General features: G+C 43.7%; 2 protein-coding genes across 5 annotated transcripts in view; one reads left to right on the top strand and one right to left on the bottom strand.

Annotated features, from left to right (window-relative positions):
* Positions 1-10,065, bottom strand: part of ERMARD (ER membrane associated RNA degradation) — a 34,251-nt gene extending 24,186 nt beyond the window's left edge. For all 4 annotated transcript variants that reach the window (XM_090043504.1, XM_090043523.1, XM_090043514.1 and 1 more), the window contains exons 1-4: positions 9,926-10,065; positions 5,469-5,637; positions 2,109-2,248; positions 1,443-1,544 (exon numbers count right to left, since the gene is read on the bottom strand). In XM_090043504.1, coding sequence (XP_089899630.1) covers positions 1,443-1,544; positions 2,109-2,248; positions 5,469-5,637 — 411 coding nt within the window. In that variant the 5' untranslated portion in view covers positions 9,926-10,065. The remainder of the gene's footprint in view (positions 1-1,442; positions 1,545-2,108; positions 2,249-5,468; positions 5,638-9,925) is intronic.
* Positions 10,066-10,094: 29 nt separating this feature from the next.
* DYNLT2 (dynein light chain Tctex-type 2) lies at positions 10,095-15,707 on the top strand. The gene is made up of 4 exons (XM_090043547.1): positions 10,095-10,225; positions 12,339-12,554; positions 14,295-14,453; positions 15,041-15,707. The coding sequence occupies exons 1-4, from the start codon at positions 10,139-10,141 to the stop codon at positions 15,149-15,151; spliced, it is 573 nt and encodes a 190-aa protein (XP_089899673.1). The 5' UTR covers positions 10,095-10,138; the 3' UTR covers positions 15,152-15,707.
* Positions 15,708-20,023: the final 4,316 nt, after the last annotated feature.

The following is a 20,023-nucleotide window of genomic DNA, read 5'->3' as shown; positions in this document are numbered from 1 at the left end:
ACCTTGAGTCTAATGAGGGGTGTGTGAGTCTAAGCAGGTTGAGAACCACTGGCTTAAGAGGAGTTCCTTAACAGGATTCTGTCACATTCATCATTTATGCAACTTCTCCCAGATGACTCCCAGGAAGAATCCAACACGTCTCCTTATTCATCTGAGGCAAGTCCTGGAAGACCTTTAATTCTTTCAGGTGGGCAGTAAATGGAGGACTGACAGCATCATCTGGGAAGGGGTGAAATGAATGGAGGCTAGTGCCTTTCTAGAAAGTGGTAGTCCTTGCTTATTTTCTCTCCTTCCCTATCTTGGGGTTGAATTAATCGTAGTGGTTTATTCAGTGAGACAGCTAAACTCATCTACAGTTTTCAGACCCAGGTCTGTCTTATGCAGGGGTTCACCCCTAGGGAACCAGTACAAATATGGCTCACATGGGTAGCAAAGAAGGTATGCTGGACACACTCATAGCAGCTAGCTGAGGTATGGTATCGACATTTATGGTCTTCCTACTCCCTGCAGAGATTCTTCAGTGAATTCTTCAAATTCTTGCTGTGCTATCCAATGGTAGTGAAGAGGGATACCTGGAGGAAGAAGTTCTGCTCTACTTCAATGGCAAGAAACTGATTTTTATGTAGAGTCTGATTTGTCCAGTGCTTTGTCTCAGTACTGTTATTATGGGATGTTTGCAATAATCTGTGGTAGCCTCTTAATGAGGAGAGTCTGGAGCCAGTCTTAGAGAAAGCTCTTTTGGTGCTACATACTTAAGTGGCATTGGTAGAATTTGCCATTCTACAGAATGAGACTCTTATGGTCCCAAAGATTTTAGTGCAGATGCATCCACTGCCATAGTATTCCTCACATTCAGTAGAGTTTGTTAGTTTTTGCAAATAATCACTCAAAGAACCTTAAAACTAAGTAACCTTTGTCATCAGAGACCACTTTAACCAAATACCATTCTAAAGCATGGACACTACAAAGAGCTACAAGAGGGAAGGCTGACAGAATAAGATGAAGCATTTCATACAGATATTGACTCTACTTGCAACCCCACATGCTGCAGTAATTTATAAGCAGGGAATTTTGAAACAAATAAGCTTAAAATATCTATAAGATTTTATGCACATATTTCTAAAAAGTTCATAATACAAGGAGACAAACTTGGGGGAGAAGGGTTAAATTACACAATTTTTTGAAGTTGCTCTTATTCTATTATTACCTCAACCTAAGTGGTCAAATGACTTACCTCCTCTAACTTTGCACTACATCAGAAACTGTAGTTAGCAGTTAGCTTCTAGATTTTAATGCACTGCATGGGGCTTGTACATTTAAGTGGCTGCCGTATTTAGTACCATATGCAATGCAATCCTAGTTTCTCAAGTATAGTAAGAGCTCAAAGTCCATTTTTAACCTATTAAACCAAAAATGCAACAAACTTAACAATTTGCACTTACATCACCCAAAGCTCGTTCCAGACAGGATGTTAGTTTCATTAAGCTAAGTACAATTGCTGTAACCTGCATACACTCCAGAACATCAAATACTTCAAGAAACAGCTGTGAAATTAAAAGAAAGAAAGTTGTTTCACACTGCCAGTGCACTGATATTAAAAAGGAGATTAAAATTATCAAAACACAAAGTTTTCTGAACCTGAAATAAGGCTGCAGAAGAAACAAAACTGAATAATCACCACTAGAGATTTGTTTAAACACTGGTCACACAATAGCTAGCCTACAACTTCCAGACCAGGTAATAGCCATAGAAGCACTATTCAGGAAGACCTTTATCCAGGAAGTGGACAAAGAAAAAGAAAGATCCTTGAAAAAAAAGCAAATACAATCCTGCAAGTATTTTGCTGGGACACGCCAAGACATTTTATTCACTTTTATAGTGGTAATACACATACATAAATTGTAATTCTAAGGTCAACACAAGCAGGAAATGAACACACTTCAATATTGTTATGTTGCTCCTACACACAATGTAGATTAATTTCAAATTCTGAAAACTAGAATGTGAAGATCAATGTACTTTGTTGTTTACTTGTGTGATCTGGTTCTAAACCTTCCACAGAGCACTGCATAAGACAAAATAATGATTGCCAATATTCTTCTTCCTACCTCGGTTGCATTTGTCCACTGGAACCACAATGCATACTGAACTTCAAACTGTTCCATGGTCAGGGATCGTAGGTGTAAGTGAACAGATTCGCATACAGGTCCTAGCAGTTGCACACTTTTGACATAGTCAATACTTTGATCTTAAAGTAAAAAACAGAAGTGTGACCACAGCAGCAAAAAGTCCCTCTCTCACAGGCTAGAAGAAATTAAATATTCTACGCATATATTTCATACAAGGAATTTTTTGGCCAACCCAGACTATTTTGCCAGTATTTTACTGGCAGTTTCCTGCTCTATAGGATGCAGATAAAAAATATTAAGGGAAGCTAAAATACAGCACAAAAGAAAATGCCCATCCCATATAAGGAAATTTATATTTAAAAAGGGCATGCAAACAATGGAAATTCAGTAAGTTAGAATTTAGTTTAGGGGCAGACAATTATTTTGGCCAGAAGGAAACTTAACGAGTTTTGGTCAGCTGTCGAGGGCTGGACACAGAAAATCTTTTAGAATATATCATTTTAACAAGCTATAGATAAAAACAAGTCATATCTGATAATATATGTTTGATTTTTAGTATATTTTAATTTTATTTCAAAAAAATATTTTGTCCTAATTTATGTTGTTTGAGTTGTATATATGGAGGCAATGGCAAAATAGCTCAAAATGCAGTCTTATTCTTGTACATTGTGTGTGTGTGTGGGGGGGGGGGGGCACTGCTTGTGCACTAGGTCCCAGGCGCTGCCTAGGGGTGCGGGGATGCGTGCAGCAGAGCTCACTTGGGTGGTACAGGTGAGGTCTGCACCCCCCACCCTGTCCAACCCACAGCTGCCCCCACAGCACTCTGCACGGGGCCAAGCCTACCTGCTCCCACTCAGGGCAGCTTGCCCTGGGCTTGGACAGCACACCGCTTCCCAGTGGAGCTGCTCCTGCTACTTGGGTGCTGCTCTGCTTCCCAAGCCTCCAGAAGCAGCTTCTTTTCCTCCTGCCTCTCTGGGAAGGGGTGGGAGCTACAGCAATGCAGTTCCTGCCCCAGCATGCAGGCTCCAGCTTTAGGCTACCTTCCATGCACTCAGTGCGATATGCAGACACTTGTGGGCAGCCGGGAGCTAAAGCCCTGCACGCTGGGGCAGAAACTGCCTGCCTGTAGCTCCCTCCATCATCCTGGAGGGGCAGGAGCTGCTGGAGGTGTGGGGAGCCAAGCAGCACCCAAAAGGTTGCAGCCCTGCAGGGAAGCTGTATATTAGGGCTGTGCGAAACTTAGGCAGCTGTTTCATTTTGGAGGTGTTTCGGCCTGTTTCAGTGTCTGAAACACTGAAAGTAAAATGAAACGGAAGGCTCTAAAACATCTCTGAAACTAAATGAAACCATCCAAAATGTTTTGGAAAATTTCAGAGTTTTAGAGCCAGGCTTGCAGGGAAACAGAAACTAAGAGGGAGAGGGGGTGAAGGACTGTTCTAATATTGACATCTGTAGCTGGCCAGTGTCTGTGATCTGGCCCTGAGGTCTCTCCTAATCCCTGTGTTCTGGGGGAGGGACAGCAACTTGCTGTCATCCCACGTGCAGATCCAGGAGCAGCTCCACAGCCCTCCCGGAGTGGGGTGGGTCCCCAGATCTGCATGTAGGGTGATAGCATGCTGCTGCTGCTGGCAAGTGGTTATGAGTTCTGATTTGAACTATTTGAGGTGCAGTTTCACAGAAACCCTTGCACCTATCTCCTTGAAACCTGGCAGGCATCATGCCCTCAGAATGGGCTACCATCCTTGCAATTTTCATCCAAATCAGGCAAGAAATAACAAAGTTATAGGTATTTTAGTGATTCCCCATTATAGCTTATGGCTGAATCACCAAAAAAGTGTTGAAACTCCAAAACAGATTCGGCCAAATCTAAACAGAACAGTGATCCAAAACACTGAAACAAATCACTGTCCCTCCAATATGGCCAAATCCAAAACCTAATCAAAACACCCATTGTCACATAGCCCTACTATGTACACTGGCTGGGGCACAGTGTCGACTGGCCAATGCAGAGCTCAGCCCACGTGGAGCCCCATGGGGGCAGCCATGGGCCACATCCAAAACAATTGGTGGGTGCTTGCCCACAGGCCAGATCCAGCTTGTAGGTTGTATTTTGCCCATACCTGGTTTAGTTCCATAGAGTCCAATATAGAAACACTGTTTACACCATCTGAAGATCTTGTCCTTTGTTCTAGTTCTTTTTTTTTTTTATAATATCACTCTTTGGCAAAAAGCAGTAAATCTTAGCGAGGGTGATGGGGTGCCCCACAACATCAATACTGTCAGGTATGCAAACTTGATTCACAATATAAAACCTCAGATTTCACAGAGGAATCCAGAGCATTTCAAACATTATGACCTATGGTGATCAGAGTTCTTTGCAACAGAAAGCTGGTCTATTATTTTTGTCTGCACTCCATTCACAGAAAAAAGTGAGTAAAATGTAAGGTCTGGCATTTTCCTAGGGATGCCTCCGGTCTAACAAGGTTGAAAACTACTGTCAAAGTTTGTAGCCAAGAGAATAGCTTCCAAGTTGATCTAACATTGTAGGCCCTCTTTTGAGGGTTAGGCCACCAAAAGTTAGCCCTGCACCTTCCCCAAGTGCCACTCCAATGCCCTTCTTCTACCTGATCTGCTGCTCTGCTTTCTGATCCCTGCTCAACCTGCTGCTCTGCTTTCTATTTCCTGGCCCATCTATCTGCTACATGCCATGCAGAGGCTGCTCATGGCACAGGCTGGCTACCACTGAACATCAGACCAATGTAGACAGCATCACACCTCTCTTTTCCTGCCTTTGGAAATGAGGGACAGCATTTGCCCTGAAGGAAACTTGTCAAATCAAAATTCACCAGATTTGTCCCGTCATGCCTTCCACAATGGTTGAAATGTTATAACACATTCTATTCTATAGACAAACACTCCACCATTATATAACTGATATTCCATTAATCACTAAATGAGAAACAGCAATGGAAAACAGCACATGTCAAAGCATTTTATCTTCTTGCAACAGGTGGCTAAGAAAGGATGTAAACCAATGGATGGGGAGAGGGAGAAGATGCCAAAAAGAAGGCTTTGTTTTGCTTTAAATATTCTCTCTCTTACAGTCACTTTTTCAAGCCACAATGAAGAATGCAACAAGTACTTAAAAGTATATATTTTGTGTTTTGGTTTTTACCATTTCAGGAAGGGGGTTTTAAGATTTAAAAATTCCTCTTGAAACTGAATTCTACAATATATAATGCAGTAATTGCTGTACCACAATTAAATATCCCAATTAGTCTGGGTTTACTTAAGCTCTGCTGTACTTTTGCTTTGTTTTCAGTCATAGCAAATACTAACCCGATTCAAAGTAACACACACGTTCCGAGATTGTTCTCCAACTTACTTCACCATGTTTAGACACAAAGTTATTAATATCATAGCTTTCTTTTATCTCAAATCCAAGTTTGCAAACCATATAATGCACAGCAGGAGAAAGACAGGTGGTGACCGGTTCAGGTAATGACATCTGGAACGTAAGACAAAAGACATTTACTGCAATGAGAAATGACTATGAAACAACTAATTTTAAGCAGAGACAATAACTGCTGGGGGTGGGGGGAAGGAACCAACCCTGTAACTTGGAGCTTGTCTGAAGTTGCATTCTACATGGTGATTCACTCTGCTTCATCTGACGCCATGCCCAGACTGTAAATTGACTATGCCCAGTGGTAGGACCCTTAAGCACTCTCCATGATTGTACAGTGTAGCTGCCTGAAGGCTAACTTGCAAAGCAAGCTACCTAGCTGGCACCATCAATCAGAATCAATAATCATCTCTCACACATTATGTTGATATACCCATACTGCTTCTAGTCAGGAGGTGAATAGTGTTAGAGGGCCCTGCTGCAAGGCACAAGTCTGTGGTCTAGATACAGCCCAGGGATATTTACAGGCAACAATATGGTGCTCTGCAAGGGTAACTAAACTGGATGGACCACCAGACTAACACTGCTGCACTGCTTCTGGTGGCACATGTATGGGTAGCTCAGGTATCTGCATACAACCCTGAACTGGACAATATAGCTATAACCTAGTCAAGCCAACATAAAGATGCAAGAATAGCAAATAGGGAACTTTGCAAGAAAGACCACCAGACCCACTAATTATTCTGAATTAAAACAAGATTTTTATGGGGTCAAAATGTTTCACATCTATTTAGAATGGATATCCACTTTCTTCCAAGGCATCTGGTATTGGCCATGGTCAATGGAGAGCACTAGCCTAGGCAGATGACAAATCTGATTCAATACAGCAATTCAAGGGCCACCTCTATAAACAGCAACTCATTCTGTTGACAAATTTAAATTAGTAAGTTAAAATTTCTTTTTTGGGGGTAAATGATTTTTCTCAAACCACTCTGAGTATGTATCTAGTTTGAGATCTGATTTATTAACAGTAAACACAAAAGGAAACAAACACTGTGATATAAGTTTATTAGGTTGACTCTATTGCTATTTTTTTCACTAGAGATCCAGAGAGCAAATTACCATGTAGAACTATTAAGTGCAGGCACTTAAACCAGTTAAGAGGCCACCTTAGTCCCAGCTCTGGGCTTTGGTCAGAACTCCAGGTAGTTAAAGTCCAGGGGTTAAAAAAAAATTGGGAAACTTGCCTATTGAATATGGCCAAAGGACACCCTAAATAAATTCCTAGCCAGACATGCCAAGCATCATTAAAAAAACCCAGCAACCCCCAAACCCTGCACGTTTGTCCATATCAGCAGCATTTCTAGCCAGGTAGCCACTAAGGGAGTCACTGACTTCACGGCTTATTAGAATCCACTGGATCTCTTCTAAACTCTTCATTCCACAAGTGCTAACCACCCTCTCTTCTTTTTAATGGTCTTGATGTTCCACCCATGATGCTAGCCTTCCTTCTGCCATGCTGCTGTCCGCTTGCTGCTCCTGGCCACAAAGCTCCCATTTCACAGCCCTGCAGACTGGTTTTTAACCCACAAAATGATACAAAATGAGAGCTGAAAGGGACCTCAGGAGGTCATCTAGTCCAGTGGTTCTCAACCTTTATTGTACCAGGGCACATTTGTAAACAGTGATGGCCAGTTCCAACCCAGTAAATAGTTTAGAAAACAGCCCCCCAGGCCCTCACTCCCAACCCACTGTCCCCCACGCCCATTCCCCCAGAATGTGGAGCAGAACCGGAAGGGGGAGGTGCAGAGCGTGGCCCCAAGCACCCCCTTGCAGGCTGAAACTTTGCCAATTCTGTTTTTCTCCTTTCAAAGAGAATCTATTTTTAAGGTTGGCTCACAACCCTTTCATGCAACCCACAGGTTAAGAAACACTGGACTACTTAAACCCCCTGTTCAAAGCAGATCCATCCCCAACTAGTTCATCCCACCCAGGGCTTTTCCCTTGCTGCAACTTGGGACCACTACTTCTTGTTCTGTCATCTGCCAACACTCAGAACAGTTTAGCTCCATCCTCTTTGGAACCCCGCTTCAAGTAGTTGACTCCTCAGTCTTTTCTTCTGCATCCTAATGAAGGTCTCTCTTTCTTACTTCCATCCGAACCAGAACCACGGCCTGCAAGTGAAACTTCTATTTTCCCTTTACTAGGGTTACCATACATCTGGGTTTTCCCAGACATGTCCTCTTTTTGGGTCCTCCCATCTCTGTCTGGACTGGGGGGGGAGGGAGGGGGGGCATTAAAAATATCAAGAAATGTTTTGGATTTTGCTTTGGTCAGCACTGAAGTTTTTTCTGGCCCTTCCCAGCTTGCCTTAGCAAGGAGCTGCATAAGGCCAGGGGAGTGGGGTGTACAACTATCATTAGAGGCAGGGGCATAATGTGCGTCTGTGCATGCAAACACATGTGGCCAGCATACAGACAGGTAGGGTGGTAGAATCATAGAATCACAGAAAATTAGGGTTGGAAGGGACCTCAGGAGGTCATCTAGTCCAACTCCCTGCTCAAAGCAGGACCAGCTCCAACTAGATCATCCCAGTCAAAGCTTTGCCTAGCCGGGTTTTGAAAGCCTCTAAGGATGGAGCTTCCACCACCACTCTGGGTAACCCATTGCAGTGTTTTACTACCCTCCTAGTGAGAAAGTTCTTCCTAATATCTAATTTAAGCTTCCCTTGCTGCAACTTGAGACAGTTGCTCCTTGTTCTATCATCTGCCACCACTGAGAAGAGCCTAGCTCCATTCTCTTTCAAACCCTCCTTTAGGTAGTTGAAGGCTGCTATTAAGTCCTCTCTCAGTCAACAAAACCAGCCCCAGGACTGACCCCTGGGGCACTACATTAGGTAATAGCTGCCAACTAGACATCAAATCATTGATTACTATCCTCTGAGCCCTGGCTTGCCCTGGTGAATCCATGCCGACTGCTCCTACTAACATTCTTTTCTTCCAGTTGCTTAGAAATTGATTCCGTGAGGATCTGCTCCATACTTTTTCCACGAACTAAGGTGAAGCTGACTAGTCTGTAGTCCCCTGGATCCTATTTTTTCCCTTTCTTAAATATGGGCACTATGTTTGCGCTTTTCCAATCATTTGGAGCATCTCCTGACCACCATGAGTTTTCAAAGATGACCAGTGGCTCTGCAATCGCATCAGCAACTCTCTCAGCATCCACAGGTGCATCCCATCAAGCCCAATGGACTTGTACTTGTCCAGTTTTTCTAAGTTGTCCCTAACCTGTTCTTTAACTAGTTGGCTACTTACCTCTTCCCCAAACAGTGCTGCCTGATGCAGCAGTTTGGAAGCTGACCTTGCCTGTGAAGATTGAGGCAAAAAAGGCATTGAGTACTTCAGCCTTTTCTATAGCCTCAGTCACAAGGTTGCCTCCCCCATTCAGTAAGGGACCCACACATTCCCTGATCCTCCTCTTGCTACCAACATACTTGTAGAAACCCTCCTTGTTACCCTTCATGTCCCTTGCTAGCCACAATTCCAATTGTGCTTTGGTCTTCTTGACTTCAACCCTGCATGCCTGAGCAATGCTCTTATATTCTTCCCTATTTATTTGTCTATGTTTCCACTTCCTATAACCTTTCTTTTTGTGATTGAGTTTGCCGAACAGTTCCCAGCTAAACCAAGCAAGTCTTCTGCCATATTTGCTAGTCTTCCTGTGCATTGGGATGGTTTGTTCCTGCACTCTCAGGACAGGTTCCTTAAAGTACATCGAGCTCTCCTGGACTCCTCTTCCCCTTCAAACTGGCTTCCCAGGGAATTCTGCCCATGACTTCCCTGAGCAAGTCAAAGTCTGCTTTTTTGAAGTCCAGGGTCCTTAGTCTGCTGCTCTCCATCCTTCCTTTCCTCAGGATCCTGAACTCAATCATCTCTGGTCACTGCTGGCAGCTGGATGCAGGTAAGTCTATATGGGGGTGGGGTTGGATGACCAGGGCTTAGAGAGTGTCAGGGTGCATGTGCATCTGTACAGAAAAGGGTGTGCGTGGTGGAGGGCAGGTGCCTGCCGGCACTGGGGAAAGCTGTCCAGGTGCTGGAGCTACAGCCTGTCCTTGCAGCACGGGAAAGGGATGGGGGGGCCTTCAGAGAGTTGCATGGCCCAACCTTGTATGCCCTTGCTTGGAGGGGTGGGGCAGCTGGGAGATGCTGCAGGGCTAGAGAGAGTAAAGCGATAAGGGGGCTGTGAGTCAGGAGTGCGGGGCTCCGGAAGGATAGGGAGGCTATGGTCGGGAGTGAGAGGCACAGCACTGCCCCCTCAATCATATTACCCTAGCCCCAGCTTGTCTTCAGGGATGGGAGGGTGGAACCAGAAGCCCCTCGCCCCCATCTACCTTCTACTTCCGGGTGCCTCTCTTTCCGGCGCACAATCAGTGACGTTTCACCGTCGCTGCTGCAGACGTCACGCCGTGGGCGGGAAAGCCTTGCTTTCGCTGCGCAGGGGAGCGGAGAGGCGAAGTCGGAGTCGGGCACTGGGGCTAGTCAATCCGCACAGCCGTTAGAGGGGAAGAGGGGGTGACGGGCACCCTCAACATCTCGCCGACCACATGGAGAAGCCAGGACAGAAGCTGAAGCAGCCGCCGCTCCCGGGGGGTGGGGCCAAGCGGCGCACCAGCATGTTCGAGAAAGAGAATGTGAGGCATGCGGGCTGCGCATGCGCCCGCACGCCCCACTCTTCCCAATTGTTGAAGGGAGGAGCCCCGTCGTGATTTTCTAGTGCGCATGCGCCCCTGTGGCAGACCCGTTCGGTGACGTGTGCTTTTTGTGCGTATGTGTGAATTGCCTCGTGGGCCCAGTTCGGTGCCTACCCATGGCAGGCGTGGGGCCGAGTGCCCAATCTCACCCTGTTCACCTGAGTTGGTTCCATCTGAAGGGGGCCTCTCTCCACAGCAGTGCTTTGGGCAGATAGTGCCTTTCTCACCCACTGAGGTCAAGAAAGCCATGCCTGTGAGGGGCTAGCTGGGCATAGGGCCTGGTGTTTTTGAGAGAGTTTGAAAAGGGGCCCAGTGGATACAAGGCAGCCGAAGGGAACAAAGGCTGAGAAACAGTCTGTTTGCCAGGCCAGATGCATGGCAGACATGATCAGTTTGTCAGGCCTGCCGCATGCCAGAAGCAACCACATGTCGAGAAAGGCATGACATGAAAGGCCTGCCTTTTCCCACCTAATGGCATCACAAAGGTCCTAGCATTGAACTCCCTGCCATGGTGCCATGACCTCAGGAAGATGAAACTTTGTAAATTGACAACTAGTCCTGCTTAGAGATCTGAGCTTGCATGACCAGAGCACAACTTCATAATGGAAAGTGAGCTGCAGTTCAGCTGGGGCTGGGATTCTCCAGAACCTGAGTGTGGATAGGGCTGGCGCACGCAGGTAGCTGCCCTCGGATGGATTTTCTATTCTTGAGCCTGTAAATTCCAGAGATACGTCCCTTCTCTGCAGGGATTGGAGTGCAAGGGGTTGGTTATAGCCTGGCGGTTTAAGGGCATAGGCAAACAAGGTTCTTTAGGTAAATGTGGCAACCTTTATTAGACCAACTCAGTAGTTGGAAAAATTGTTCTTTGCAAGCTTTCGGGCGCAAATACCCTTCTTCAGGCATAGGAAGAGTCTGCTGGTGTTATATGTTCTCTGTGGTAGAACAGAAGCCAGCATACAAAATGCAGGTCTGTGAAAATGCAAGTGTGGCAGTGAAGGTCAGAGGCCATGGGATACCATAGGTGTGAGACAGGTAGGTGGGGGGAAAGGGGAAATGTTGACCTGGTGTTAAAATGTAGAGAAGTTACCTGTGGTTACTGGATGTTAGGCAGCTTATAATGTGCCATAAATCTAATGTTTATATTTAGTCCATGAGCTTTTGTATCCAGGAGATTTATGAAGTGTAGTTCATAGGCTTGGTTATGAAAGGTATTTTGTAAAATCCTTTTGTGTATTAGAACTGAGAGATTGGAGAGAGAGTGGTTATCTTACCGGCTACATTCTATCACTAAGCCAACATTCCCCCTTCCTCCTCCCCACCTACCTGTCTCATATCTGTTGTCTCCCATCCCCTCTGATCCTCTCTGACAGACCTGCATTTTCACAGACCTGCATTTTGTGTGCTGGCTTTTATTCCACCATGGAGAAAGTATTATACCACCAGACTCCCTATGCTTGAAGAAGGGTGTTTATGCCCGAAAGCTTGCAAAGACCAATTTTTCTAACTTCTGGCAGGCAGCCAGAAGGCTGGAAGCGGCTGCACCAGTGTCCACAGAGCCCCAGCCTGGCTCGTTGCTGGGGACGGGTACATGTGCACCTCAAGGCTGGTGGTGGGAAAGGGGCCATGGCTGCCCTGCCACAAGGGTTGGGCCCCTTGCTGTTCTGCTGCCATCAGTCCCTGGCATGCCAGTGTCTTACAGATCAAAGTTGTGGGTGTTTTTTGTTCTCTGCTGAAAAACTTTGCCAATCCCTGAATTAAAATGCTTCTGTTTTATGTTACATTTCCATTTTTACCTTTCTTCATGCCAGGGTTCTTCCCATTTTAATTGATATAGGTCTGTGGAAGTGTTTGCTGTTGTTGAGAGTTTTTAATGGTTTCTCTTCTAGTACCCAACCCAAAACAGAAATGAACAATTTGCGGTGTAGTCTTTTCAGGTATCTCATAAAAATATCCCACACAAAATCCGCCTTTCTTTCTTTTGGTTCTTAAAAAACTTGATTCTCATATATTGAATTATGATTTCAAGCTTTACTCTTTTTTTTTTTTTTTTAAGTTTGCACAGCTGCTGAAAGAGAGAATCAGAAATTCAAGCCATGATGTTTGTGGTACAGAACCAGTGGAACAGGAGTCTATGGCAGAGTTTGGGAAAACTGAATTATTTGCACTGAAAGCAATGACAAAATTGAGATATGCCAATACGTACAGAATGGAGCCAAACAATAAATTCCAGGCTCATTTAGTAGGAAAGAAGATTCAGCAGATACTAACGGTAGCATAGTATTTTCATTTAAAGTGTCAGTGTATAAAATGCTTAATTTTACTACAAAGTTAAGTGCTAGTCCTGCAAAGACTAGATGGGGCCCTGTAAAGGTACATAACATTAAGCCTGTGCCTAGATCTTTGTAAGATTGGAGATTTAATATAGCAGTAAAGTTTAAACACTGTTATAAATCCATCCTTAACATCACAGTGGGTCCTATCCTGAAAGGCACAATCTCCAAGTTTTTTGCTGAGTGTGGAATGAAGGTGGGAGATGAAGGTTCTGACATTTTTATGTTACTGTATTAAGATGTTTCAGGGGTATAGGCTGTAGCTGTGTTGGTCTAAGGACATAGGCAGACAAGGTTTTTTGGGTGAATCTGATATCTTTTATTAGACCAACTTAAAGATGCTTCAGAGTACTTAAAACTCAATTGTGAATTTAGGAATTTTTTATTCTGGTATGCAATTTAAGAGTAAAGTGAAATACCTCTATAACATTGCCACGTGATTCATTGTCACATATGAAGGTCCCATTGTCAAATATGAAGGATTAAATAAATGAGGGATTTTTCTCCAGAGAATTTATAGAGACAGTCAACAGCTGCCAAATACTAGAAAAATTTCTAATAGTTGCCCTGAAAAATTATAACTAACCCCTGTAACCAGAGGGGTTTTCTGGAAAATTTTGAATGGGAAAATTTTCCAGAAAAATGTCCAATGCCCTAAATAAAGCGTGATCTGATTTAGAATGTTTTATGTTGACTTACATTTAGTAAACAAAACTAAAAAAGTACCTCCATGTTAATGTTATGTCCCAGTAGCCACAAGTATTTGAACTGAAATAATTAATTAGAAAAAAATTAAATACAGCTCACTTAATGTGGTTTAAATCTTATATTCAAACAAATTCAAAGCTTTATGTGGAAAGAAATTATTTTTATTGGGGTACTTGTAAAAATGTAAAGACAATACACAATAGCATGTATTTCCCTTACATTGTTTATTTAAATTTAAAAAAAAAAATGAAGGCACTGAAACCTGCTGACACTAATTTTAGTACACCCAAAGACCTGTGCATGATATACTGTGCTTTGGTTTTGATTTGACCTGCACAGCCAATTAGGTGAGTTCATAACTTGATTTTTGGTTTGGATTATTATGCAAGTGTATTTACCCTTCTGTTTAGAAATCCACGAAACATATATGTACTCTCTCACACAGTTCCTGGGGATAATCACCTGAAAAACATTAATTACAACTTTGAAACTGGCAAGCTTGGGTAATATTGTATTGGTATCCATTCATTTTTACTAATGAATTTATGAAACAATGAATTTTTAGAAATGGAAAATTTCCCATGGAAAAATAAAGCACTGGAAAATGTTCTGCCCCATGTCTGTCTGCCTGTAACACTACAGACATGCTGTAAATATGCAGACTAGCATGTTCATAGGCTCCTTTCCATTAGGCTGAGCCTGAAGAAAAGAGAAAATGCATATGTATTCATTATATAGAGAACTAAAAGGAGAATTGTTAAAAGTAATTAAAGGTCACATTATTATTATTATTATTAATACAATTATTTCACAGTAAAAAGGTTAGCTTATTTGTGTGGTGTGCATCATCTTCTGTGCTAGCACTCAAGCAATTTATATTTGTTTCTTTGTAGCTAAAATTACTGAAAGTTTTAGAGAAAAAACATTATGATGGAGATTTTTTTTAAACTTTTTTTTTTAACTCTTGATAGAATAGACTTCAGGAAGTTAATTATGATGGTGCAACTAGCAACTTCCTGTGTACTTCGATCTCAGAAGAAATAATAGCATCTGTCAAAGCAATGGGTTTTGATCGTTATAAGTATGTAGTAACAGTACTAACTGTGGAAAAGACAGGTCAGGCAATAAATGTGAGTACACGAATTAGTTTCCTCATGGTATTTCAAAGCTAAATTAAAAGTTTGGAATTATATCATGTCTCCTGGTACTCTGAACCACATTTGGGGTGGTTGAGCGCTACAGTGAATTAGTGGAAGGTGTCTCTTGTAATTCAAGCAAAGGTGCCATGTAGCAATAATCTATCAAATGCATATGTCAGCATATGGAGGATGTGGAGTTTTCCCACCTTTTGTTTCAGTAAATGTGGTAACTGAGAGAGAAAACCACTGAATTACAGTCTTTATCTTCCAGGTTTTGGAAGGTAAGATCTCTTAAATGAGATTTTCTTTGAAGGAAAAACATATTTCACTGTAACATAAAAATATGATATAAAAACATATATATAATACAAGTAATATAATGTAATATAAAGAATTTAGTCATGCCTCTTGTAATTTTGCAGTTTTATATCCATTCTTTATTTTTAATACAGTTATATAAACTAGCAGTATGTCTAATGCTGCATGTTCATTTTAAATTTCTAAAGTGAAAAAATATTTCTTTAAGACTTGTGCTATTTAATGAGTTTCTATGTACTTTGTTCTTTTCTCCCATATAGATTGCCAGCAGATGGCTCTGGGATGTTGCAAGGGATGACTGGGTTTCAGCTAAATGTGAAATGGAATCCTTTGTTGTATTGGCTTTGCTAGTTGCTTGTTATTTTGAGTAATTTTTCTAAAAGCTGCAACTATTAATGTATCTCACAGCATTCAGTTGGTCTAATAAAAGGTATCATTTTGGAACCAAGTGTTCTAGTTTTTTTGTATGTCTCACAGCATTGTGAATGTTTGTTCAAAAACTTTCAAAATATTATTATTGAATGCTTTCTTTTAAATTTTAAAATAACTGATTTGTTAAAAATCCACATACTGTACTTTAAAATTAATTTTTTCAAGTTTTATTTAAAAAGAAACTTTGGAAATGTATGTGTGTGTTGTGCATGTTATATGTCTACTACATTTCTGTGTCTAAAAATTAATGATACATTTAAGGACATATCTTGCAAGGTACCAGATGTCACTTCCGGCAGTTCCTAAGCAATGGATTTATTACAAACTGCAATTTAACAGTTTAATTCATTAAAGCAGAATGTTCTGCCTTTGGAGGTGGAATTTGCAACAGAAAAATAACATTGTATTTTCCCCTAGGTCTAGTCATATTCATCAAGCTCCACAGGAAGAGTTTGTACAGACCTAATATAATAAGCCACTGTAATGTAGCGTATATTTAAAAAACTTTGATTAGATTAAATATATTTTCTCTACTTTAGTCAACTGATACTCCTTATCCTTCTTGTTGAACAGGTTGGTATTTTGAAATTTGGAACATCCTGTGTAAATGTGTCTTTACCCAAATCTAAGATTATTCTGAATTTAAAATGACTTCCCAGTAATTAGATTCTGTATATGGAAAATTCATAAATTTGTAATTTTCCATGTACAACATTTAATTATTGGGATAGTGTCTTAAAGTCGTGGTCCCCACCACTTTAGCAGTGAAAGGATTGGTGAGGGGCAGGCAGCAGGGGGAATCGGATAGCCTTACCTCTGTCCCTTGCTCCCCTATACCTTTCCTCCCCACAACTTGCCCCCCTGCTGCCTGCACCCAACAGTGCCTGACTCCCCTTGCCCCTTGCTACTTGTTCCTCCCCATGCCTTCAACCCTTGGCACCTCCCCCCCAGTGCTTTTCCCCTTCCACTTGGTCCCCCCTGCTGCCTTCTCAGGCTTTGTCCCTGGGTCTTTCCCCCCACCTCTGCCATGCTTGGGGCCCCCCACAGCCTTTGTGCCCTTCTGCCACCTATGCTTCCCCCCCCAAGCCACTGCCCCCTACCCCAGCCCCAGTGGCTCTGGCAGGGCACCATCCCTGCTACAGCCCAAGGCAGGGGTCATGTCATTGTGTCAACCTGGTGGGGTAGCAGGCGGCTGCTGGTGAGTTGTCCTGGGCTGGTGCTGGAACAGCTATATGCTCCCTGCCCTAGGCTGGAGTAGGAATGGATCCAGTCTGAGCCAGAGAGTGTGAGGGGTCAGGGCAGGGGGCAGTAGTAGCTTCTGAGGGGATAGGTGAAGGGGTAGAGGCTGCAGGGGAGAGGGTAGGCAGCAGCTGCAGCTACAACCACAACTGTGGGTCAGAGCTGCAGCAATTGCCCCCTGACCCCCCAAACCAGCCACCTTGTAATTGAATCTAAGATGAGGAGCATTCCCTGCCCTATTTAATGGAAAGGGGCACCTCATCTTGGATTTGAGTAAATGCAGTAATTTTTTGTACAACCAAGCCCTTACCTTTAACACAAACAGATCTTCAGATTAGAAATGTCACTTAAGCAGTAATGTAAGTGAGGTGGGATGGTGGGGGCACCGACCTTGGGCTCCAATTTAGAGAGGTGAGGAAACCACTGCCCCATGTGCTGCAGAACTGCCTAGTTACATGTCTGCTTATAAGTGTTCACACATTGGGCCTCAATCCAATAAACACTTAAGCAAATGAAAGCTTTCATATTTGTACATTTAAATACACTTTTATGGTCCCGCTTCTGCAAATTCTTAAATATGCAAAGGCAGAGCAAGATGGCACCTAAGGGCTTCTATACATTTGTGTGGAGCCCCAGTGTGTATAGAAAGGCGTAAGCCGGCAGGGTGCTTCGAAATAAAACATGTTCGATGACCTTTATTTCAAAGTGCCCTGCCGCCATTTTTTCAGCACTGGGACGCTGATACACGTGACACATGGGTGCTTTTAAATAAAGTGCCTGGCTTGCTAACGAAAGTGCCTGGTACTGCATCCCTTAGCACATGTAAAAATGCCCTTAAAGACTTAAGAAAGGCATGAACTTCATAAGCTACAGCCTACTGCATACATTCATAGTATCTGATAAAGTAGGTTGTAGCCACCAAAAGGTTATGCCTTTCTGAGTGAGTTAGTCCATGAATGCTCAAGCCCTGGCCCACAGGCCACACCCAGCTCCCAAGCCCTGTCACAGCCTGTAGGGCTCCCCAGTATGCTGAAAAACCTGGGGCTGGGGGGAGCACTGGTAGCATTAAATGTCACTTGCCCGCTGCTCAGTGTCTGGACCTGTGGAAGCCCCAACACTGGCATAATTGGGAGGAGGATGATAGGGGTAACCACTGTGCCCCAACTTGTGGGGGATGTTGGGGAAATAGTTGCTTCTGGCAGCTGTGTATTCACAATTATTATTTCAACAGCAACCTGAAGTTGCCCTTTTCACTTTGCTGTGGGTGCCTGACTGCATCCCTACATTGCTGGCCTCTCAGGCTGGGCAGCATGGCACAGCACTGAAGCCCGATCCCAGCACACAAGGGTGGTGCAGGACCCAATCCTGCTGGGCATGGGTGGTGTAATTTGCTAGGGCCTGATCTCAGTGCATGAAGCCCAGTCCAGCTTGTGGACCAGGTCCCTGCCACTTATCTGGCCCACGGGGCCAAAAGTTTGAGCATCAGAGTTGTTTTATAACTTGTCTGCCTGACTTCAGACTGGTATGGTTAACTACCTCTCTTTAAATCTGTGTTTCTCAGCCTTTATAGGTTCAAGGGCCTTCTCAGAAAATGTCAGCTCTTAGTTTTCATTAATTTTTTGAGACAAGATTATGTTGGGTAAATCTTGTAAATCATGTTTGCACACCTGAGTGCTAACAATATGTGGTTTCCTACAGCATCTTTGAAAGGATCTCAAGGCACCTGAGGAGCCATATTCCCTTGGTTGAGAATCACTGTTTTAAATATATGAGTAACTGACTTCTCTAAGATCACACATAGTGAATGAAATGGTACTAGTCATGCAGGTAAAGACGCACATACTTAATCGTTCTCAGGATCAGACTCTTAACTTTTCTTTAAGGATATACATCTAATTTGTTCTGTCTTTAAATTACTTTAGTCTTGCTGGGAGACTTATGTGAACATGGGGAAGGAAATCCACACTTCAATGACTGAACAGATGTGAAGTTTGTCTCTCGGTGTTGTATATTTGCCATGGTGCTGCGTGTTTCACGTTCTTTCTATTAAGCACTGTAGAATGTTCGCCACAGACATTGCTCTAAAGAAGTATTCTTTTTCATGGTACATACAATTGTCCAGTATGTTGTGATACACACCTTATTTGGTTGGCTGTTTACTTACGTTTTCCACCTCCCTGGTATTTCCAAAGACTGCATATACTTGACAAAGAAGAATGGATCATTGCCAGTTTCCTTACTGTTTAAATCAAGACTGTTTACATCCAATGCAAGACTTTCTTCCTTAGGGCTCTGATCCCAAGGAGCCAGGCACAGCGACTAAACCCACGCAGCTGTGCTGTTCCTGGCTCCATGTCATCAGAGCCCTGAGGAAGAAGGGAAAGCTTGTCTAACTTGATCCCAACTGGTACCATAAAAGACAGCACCTTAAGAGATCCTTGCCTCTCACATTCATTTCTGGACCATCACGGCTACACCAGTGCTTTTGCACTACGGTAACATTTAAGTGTTACAACACCCCCCAGCTAGGAATGATTTCTTTTGTTACACCAGACATAGTGGAGTTATGTGTAGTAGTCAGAGCATGAACAACTCATGCCCCCAGCAGCTGGGAGGGCACAGTGGCAACTGGGATGCAGTGGTGGTGGTGAGTGCCTGGCGGTGGTGAGCAAGGAGCTTCCACAGACACGGCCAGTGTTGTGTGGTGAGTGCTGACCAAGGGTTGGCGACCACCTGCAGCCAGCAGGGATTGCAGACCGCCCACAGATGTTGCTGGCACCTGGTGGCAAGCAGCGAGCGCCTGCAGGGGTTGACAGTGTTGGCAGTGCCTTTTTGTAGGCGGTGTACCACCATGCTCGGGATGCATGTGCAGCTGCATGCACCCCCTGCACATCTCCCCTGATTCGGAGTATTGTAGATGTTCAGTCCTCTGGGAACAAGGCTGTGTTTCTTGCATAGGCTTAGGAAATATATGTCGCTGTTAAGTGTGGCCTCTTTCTTTTTCATATTGTGAAGTTTCCATTTCAAATAGCAAAATGTAGTATCTTCCATGTCTTCGGGCGTTGCTTACAGCCATGTTGATCTAAGGACATAAATCTCATAGGTTTCAGACATTAGGGCTGGAAGGGGCCTCATGAGATGATTAGGTCCAGCAAGGCCCTGGCACCAGCTCACGCGTGCTGATTTGATCACAATCCCCACTGAGAGACAATGGCTTTTTATTCCCATGTCACAGACCAGGGAGCAAAGTTCAGGGTGGTGTTGTGCCCCGCATAGCCACCACTTAGGCCTGCTGTATGGATAGGAGCAAAAACGCCTTCACTAGGAAGGCAGGCCTCCACATGCAGTCACTGAAATGACCGGGTGGTAAATACAGCACTTTTACACTGACTTGAGCATAAGTTTGATAGAAATGAAATGTACACCCAGTTAGGCTGCCCTCACGCACGTGTAGACACCAGCCTATTCCTGCTTAGCTCGCAGTAAGTGTGGACAGGCCCAGAGTGTTATCACAGTGCTGCGGCACAGACACGCGCTCCATCCTCGGAGGTGTTTCAGATGGGCGATGGGGC

The sequence above is a fragment of the Crocodylus siamensis genome, chromosome 1 (genome assembly GCF_052110815.1).
Source record: "Crocodylus siamensis isolate JL-2025a chromosome 1, ASM5211081v1, whole genome shotgun sequence".
Taxonomy (NCBI): Eukaryota; Metazoa; Chordata; order Crocodylia; family Crocodylidae; genus Crocodylus; species Crocodylus siamensis.
Note: the sequence above shows the minus strand (reverse complement) of the source record. Positions and strands in the feature narration are given on the sequence as shown.